The sequence below is a fragment of the Lolium perenne genome, chromosome 6 (genome assembly GCF_019359855.2).
Source record: "Lolium perenne isolate Kyuss_39 chromosome 6, Kyuss_2.0, whole genome shotgun sequence".
In the NCBI taxonomy this organism is placed as follows: Eukaryota; Viridiplantae; Streptophyta; class Magnoliopsida; order Poales; family Poaceae; genus Lolium; species Lolium perenne.
In genome coordinates, this window is record NC_067249.2 from 191,738,040 (window position 1) to 191,745,069 (window position 7,030).

At 39.7% G+C, this 7,030-nt stretch overlaps 1 protein-coding gene across 1 annotated transcript; it reads left to right on the plus strand.

The window, feature by feature from the left end:
* Positions 1-805: 805 nt before the first annotated feature.
* On the plus strand, positions 806-6,416 carry LOC127306612 (AP-2 complex subunit mu). Its single transcript, XM_051337277.2, has 13 exons — positions 806-1,129; positions 2,529-2,706; positions 3,485-3,575; positions 3,666-3,760; positions 3,879-3,968; positions 4,262-4,310; positions 4,414-4,552; positions 4,699-4,815; positions 4,916-5,006; positions 5,086-5,228; positions 5,433-5,547; positions 5,869-5,913; positions 5,989-6,416. Exons 1-13 carry the CDS (start codon positions 1,047-1,049, stop codon positions 6,067-6,069), a joined length of 1,317 nt encoding a protein of 438 aa, XP_051193237.1. The 5' UTR covers positions 806-1,046; the 3' UTR covers positions 6,070-6,416.
* Positions 6,417-7,030: the final 614 nt, after the last annotated feature.

The following is a 7,030-nucleotide window of genomic DNA, read 5'->3' on the forward strand; positions in this document are numbered from 1 at the left end:
TAATCAAAGGTCAAGTGGCGGGGTTGGCTCATCTTTAGTAGGCTTGCACGTCATGTACACATTGTTTACATGTAACACAAGACGACACTGGTACAATTGGGCCGGTGATGTGTGAGAGGAGGATGACATATCCGCTCCGCTGGTTGAGTGAGCCCGCCAGATATAAAAGAAAACAATGGTAGATATATAACGACCCCTCAAGTCGCGACATGGCCACCATCTCAACGATTATGTGCAAGCTGCCAAGCCGCTGACGCCATCTTCAAATCCCTAACTGGGATAGAAGAAATTAATCGAGCGAACAATTCATCCACTCAAATCACACATACTCGTTGATTATGTATTTATTTTTGACATCGAATAATTGTGAGTGATATTTTTCTTTACGGTTTTGCTATGTCTCAGTCGACTGAGAAGTTCTAAAACCTCAGTCACCAAAAGAAAAGTTCAACCACAGCTAAAAGGTGTAACTAAAATCAGTTCCATTTAGGTAACCCGTGACCTAGACTTAACAAAATCTCAGTTAAAAAACTCTATTTCTTAACTGTGAAAAATAAGTCTACAGATCAGATATAATTGGCATGCTGTTAATAGATCCCCTTGTGGAAAAAAAAGTACAGTAACATGACTCCATGAGTACACCAAGATACAGCGCAACACGAAGTCTTTTTTTTTTCTTTTGCCTTTTTTTGAACAAAGCGCAACACGAAGTCAGTGAAGAACTGTCAACAAAATACCAAAACTCCAAAAGTCACCAACCTCTGGCAACCAGGCAAATACGGAAATACGCCAACCGGAAAGGGCCATTCTGGAAGATACACACCAAAAAGCGCTCCTGAACGGGGAAGACGACTTGCTGCTCGTGCTGCCCCCGAGATCCAACCAAAACCCGCTTCCCGTCCATCCCATCCTCCTCACCGTCCGGCGAGCCCCCAGCACACCGGATCGCCTGCTACGACCGGCAGGCGGCGGCGCACCGTGGACCCGCGCGCCAGTTAAGCGTGGTGGCCCAGGCGCTCGCGTGGCGAGCGGGCGGCGAGGAGACGATGCCGGTGGCGGCGTCCGCCATCTACTTCCTCAACCTTCGCGGGGACGTCCTCATCAACCGCCTCTACCGCGACGATGTCGGGTGCGTACTGCCGTTCCCCCCTCCCCGCCTGTGGTGCCCCGGTTATGGAGCGCTAGATCTGAGGCCCTGAGGCTGAACATTTCCGGCCGTAGCTTGTAGTCATGTAGATCGCGGTGGTTAGCTCGTGAATTTCGATTGCTTTTCTTTTTCTAGTGACAAGTGAAATTCTGCGCCTTTGAGTTCAATTGACAGCCAATCTTCGGTAATTGACTTGTTGCGAGCTGAAATTGTCCCCTTTGCATCGGTTGCGCCGTTCCCAAGTGCTTTTGATTCGGAATGCGTGTTCCATTCTCTGCCTTGAGGTTGTGGCTCCTACATGATTTCGGCGTGGAGTAGAGAGAATGCTCACTGACTAGGATATGCCGTCTACTAGTTTGTAGATTATCATAGCAACAAAAAACAAGAGAATGCGTACTAGTTTTTTCACACTTCGAACTTGCAGTCGTGGCAAGTCAGGTACTTTTAGTTAAGAAAAATCACTGCATAGTTCATTTGATCTTTTCCTGTTGGTTTTGACAGGAGCGACTTCCTTCAAGTACTCTAATAAGTCTTACTTCTAATCGCTGTGATGATGTTGAAAGTAGTCAGTTCCTTCTCTAAGTCTTACTTCTAATGCAGCATCCGCAGCAAGACAGATCACTTTGAAATAGTAGCTATCTGACTGAAGTACTGAACAACTATAAACATTAACTCTCAGATCGTAGATTGCCAATAGGCATTGAAAGGAACTGCAAGAATTATTAAACATCAACAGTTTCCCATGAAAATATAGTTTTGTATGTGGTCCAGGTACCCTTAGCAATCATAAATAGAAAAAAGAACATTCAGTTAACCCTGTGTGGTCGGCGCTCCATCCCATATAGGTTTTACACTGGTTTAATATTGAGCAAGCAGTATAGCAACTACCATTCCATCTGTTAGATTTATCTTCACTACCACAAGCATTATTTTTATTAAGGTAGGGAAATAAATGTAAACTACTGCGCCTTATGTTGATAAATGTAAGCATATAGTTTTTTAAGCTTTGCTGATAGACGTGGAATACAGGTGTAAATTTAGTTATGTTTGTTCTACCACACCCTTACTTATTTTCTCTTAGTCATACATTTACTCATTGTCACCTACACAACCGACTCATTGTTCCAAAGGAATCACAAGAGGCTACTTGGGTCATTTCCTCTCATAACCTTTATCAGTAATCACCTCAAATCTTTGTGCAAACTCAAACATCTGCCTTATTCATCAAAGGAGGGAGTTCTAAGGATTCTATGTCAAATGCAAGTATAATATTCAATAAGAAACATTCCTGCATTTTGTTTTGCTTCTCTCGTCCCCTGGTTACCAGGTTGCGTGTAAATTTGGTGACTAAGTCCTATTGTGTTCATGTGTGGCAATGCAGGGGCAATATGGTTGATGCATTCAGGATGCACATTATGCAAACAAAAGAACTTGGTACATGCCCTGTTCGGCAAATAGGAGGCTGTTCCTTCCTTTACATGAGGATCAGTAATGTTTATATTGTTATCGTGGTTAGCAGCAATGCTAATGTTTCTTGTGCTTTCAAGTTTGTTGTGGAGGTATGCACTTTCTGTCGTCTTATAAACACTCCTGAATAAATTATATACTCCATATAACCGATACAGATTGTTCTCTCAGAAAAAGGCAAAGGCTTTGCATCTTGATGCATTAGAAAAAGAAGATGATCTTGATGAATATAATATAATCTGAACAAGTCAATGGCTGTTTTATCTTTTTCCCTAAATAATGATTATCTATGAACCTTATTTTTCTAAGAGCAAAATAATGTATTAGTTAGTTCAGGAGCGAGATGATTTTCTGAAGCTACCTTTTTAGTTCTTGATTTGTTAAGTTGTAAGATACATCTCAATTCAAGAGGCTTAGATGATCATATCATTTAATGATGACATTGATGGTTGGCTTTGTTTTACAACTAGAGGTTTCTATTGCGAAAGGATAGTTGATGATGGTACATTAGAAACAGGAATTGCCAAACACAAAAGGGCGCAAACAGGTGCTCATAGGTAGTACTGAAAAGTAGAAATTTTCAATGCTTAGGTCACCTATTGTTCCATGTCCATCACTGCTAGGAATAGATTCATCGTAAACTGAATAACAGAACCCTTTGTGCTTTATATGACCATAGGGCCTGTTTGGAAGAGGGGGATTGTGCTAGGAATTTCTTTAGCTTGGATGTTGGGCCAAGATGATTCAGTGGCGAAAACTTAGTTGCTAAGTCAATGCAGAGATCATACTTAATGCACACATCAGCCTCTAGTTTACTATGTCCTATCTCATTCGCAATTATTTCTGCTGAAGATTATTTAAAATTATCAGGCAGTGGCGCTCTTCAAGTCCTACTTTGGTGGGACTTTTGATGAAGATGCTATCAGAAATAACTTTGTGTTAATCTATGAACTTCTTGATGGTAAGGGCACATCTTGTTTATGGACTTCGATTGCTGCTTCAGTTTCCATCATGGACTGCCTTTGAACTATTGACTCTGCTAATTGTGCAGAGATTATGGACTTCGGTTATCCTCAGAATCTCTCACCTGAAATTTTGAAGTTATATATAACTCAAGAAGGTGTTAGGTCGCCATTTTCCTCCAAGGTCAGAGATATATGAAAATGAAGTAGTTGTATTGGGTATAAAAGCCCTTAATCATGTATAAATCACAATCATGTGTATTGGGTATCTGAATCATGTTTCTTTTTCTCTGTACTGATAGCCTTCTGATAAGCCTGTTCCAAATGCCACCTTGCAAGTCACGGGTGCTGTTGGTTGGAGAAGAGAGGGCCTTGTGTACAAGAAGAATGAGGTACTTAATTAAACATGTAGGGAAGCTTCAGCTGCATTTCGGAAAAAAAGCAGGGCCCTAACATATATAATAGTCCTAGCAGATCATGGGGTAATAGCAATGCCATTACTATGCATATTTTTCAAAATGCATCTCAGTTCTAATACATATTTTACATGTAGCAATATTCCTGTTAGAACAATGGCCCATGCTTGTCTGTGTTTTCTTTTCTTTTTTTCCCTTCAATATCATCCCATTTTATACTTCCGTTTAGTACGTGAAGTAACAATAATAGAGTTCTTCTCTCATGTTAGGTTTTCTTGGACATTGTTGAGAGCGTAAACCTTCTTATGTCTTCTAAAGGTATTGACCATCAAATTTAAGTTATCTGCTTTGAGACTTCTGGTGTTTTTCTATTGGGATTTTTTGATATATATATTGTGTATATCATCTTATATTTCTGCAGGTAGTGTTCTACGATGTGATGTTACAGGCAAGATTCTTATGAAGTGCTTCCTTTCTGGAATGCCTGATCTTAAGTTGGGATTAAATGATAAGATTGGACTTGAGAAGGAAGCCCAACTGAAGTCCAGGCCTTCAAAGAGGTATCATTTAATTGAATATTGAACACTTGATGAAACTGTGCTCATATGAATTTATTGTTTTGCTGGTTAACATTGTTCAGTGGCTACCCAGCTTTTTTCCTTTCCCTCAATTATCTCCTGATTGATTATATCCTGTCTCTCTACAGTGGGAAGACCATAGAACTTGATGATGTCACATTCCACCAGTGCGTCAACCTAACAAGATTTAATTCAGAGAAAACAGTCAGCTTTGTACCACCAGATGGTGAATTCGAATTAATGAAGTAACGTTTGGATCCCTATTTGTGCTTGTATTTTCAGTTATTATTTAACAAATGATAGTTCATTCTTTGGCTTGATTGTGATAGACATATTTTGTTCTAGATATCGAATCACGGAGGGCGTAAATCTTCCATTCCGGGTTCTGCCCACAATTAAGGAGTTGGGCCGGACACGCATGGAGATTAATGTGAAAGTGCGCAAAGATATTTACATGGTGGCACCCTAAAACTTGTAGTTGTATTTCCTGACATGATGAACCATTTGTTACGCAGGTTAAGAGTGTTTTTGGTGCCAAGATGTTTGCACTTGGTGTTGTGGTCAAAGTCCCAGTTCCAAAGCAAACAGCAAAGACGAGTTTCCAAACAACTTCTGGCAAAGCCAAATATAATGCTTCAATTGATTCCCTGGTGTGGAAGTAAGTGCAATTCCCTTGTCTAATATTTTGCACTATACCAAAGTCAGTATGTGGTTGTATTGTAATGGGTTTGATAGTGTGAGTTGTTCAGTATGCTGTAAGAAAAAACTACATAAATTATGCCCTCCCTCGCTATTTGCAATGCTATATTATGGCATGTTCACATTGACCAACATGAACTCATGATACGCATCTCAACCACAGGATCAGGAAATTCCCTGGACAGACCGAGGCAACAATGAGTGCAGAAGTTGAGTTGATCTCTACGATGGGGGAAAAGAAGTTGGCGAACAGGCCACCGATTCAGATGGAATTCCAGGTTACAACGTTAAGAATCTTATTGTTTCCTTATCAAGATGGCTGTTAGCTTTCCTTTACTCCACCTTATTTATCTGCTCTGTATTCTGTTGACTCTAAAGGATAATTTTAGCACAGAAGCCCATTATGTCAGAAAAAAAACTTGAGCATTCACAAGATAAATTGATACTTAAATAACTTGTTGACCTAGGAATTCATTTAGGTGGCTTCATTGTTTCTTATGAAAATATCTATTCATGCATTGTTAGCTGATACAATGTGCTATATGCTGTGCGCTCTATCCCTTCATATGAATGTGATATATGATATCTCTTTCATGTAGGTTCCGATGTTCACTGCTTCTGGTCTGCGTGTTCGGTTCCTCAAGGTATGTCCAGCAAGTGCTAATATGAAACATTGAATTATGTCTGATACTGAACACATCTTTTGATGCATTTTTTAGGTGTGGGAGAAGAGTGGTTACAACACCGTTGAGTGGGTTCGCTACATCACGAGGGCTGGATCATACGAGATAAGGTGTTAGTGACCAACCAAATGTCATGGGGTCCTTTTTTACGGCGTCATGCATGATTGGAAAGCATGCAAATTACATATGACCCAAGTTCTCTGTAAGTTTGTAATTCAGCAAAGGGCAGATCATAGCAGACAGTTTCCCTATGTTCTTTATTTTATCTTAACATGGGATATGTATTCTTCCCCCGTATCCTGTTTGTGTGGTAGGGCATATTGTTATTGTATATTTGGTGGTAGCGTTCATTCTCGTTGATCAATACACCATGTTGTCAGTTTGCGCTGATTTCTTCGTAGATGGATGTCAAATCGCTTGCAAAACGGTGTATACGAATATGCTGATATTGTTGTTGGTTTTGATGTGCCTTGTGTTTGGTGTAAAGTGGTTATGATATTCCATTGTTGAGATGTTTGTGCAAGGTTTCTGTGAATCCTGATTGATTTCCATGCATCATAGAGTGAGTGGTTAACGATACGGAGTCCTCATTTGGAGATACTTCATGTAGTTCACAAATAAGAATTCTTTGGGCATAGCTTCAGCCCAAAAGATTAAATCTCTGACTACAGATAGTGTTATACATATAGTACTGTATTTGATTTGTCTTGAAAGGATTCACATGATCTTACAATTTGTTTGGGTTTATATTAGTGCTAGAAAATTACACTTTGAAGACTTTGTCAACATCAGAGCATCACCTATTTTTTTACCTGATGGGTATAAGGTAAACGTTCCTCTTTAGATAAAAAGTTGGCTACTATAACGGAGATGTTAGCTGAGCAGTATACACCAGCTAGCGGGGAAATATAGATTGGCTCTCGGATGCCACACACCCCTATACTTGGAAAAATAAAATAGTATATTAAAAAAAGTTTTTAAAAAATCGAACTTTTTTGGAAATCAAAGATGATCAGGTATTGTACTTGAAACAAAATATTTCCCTAGGAAATCACTTTTATTGTATCCTGGGAAAAAA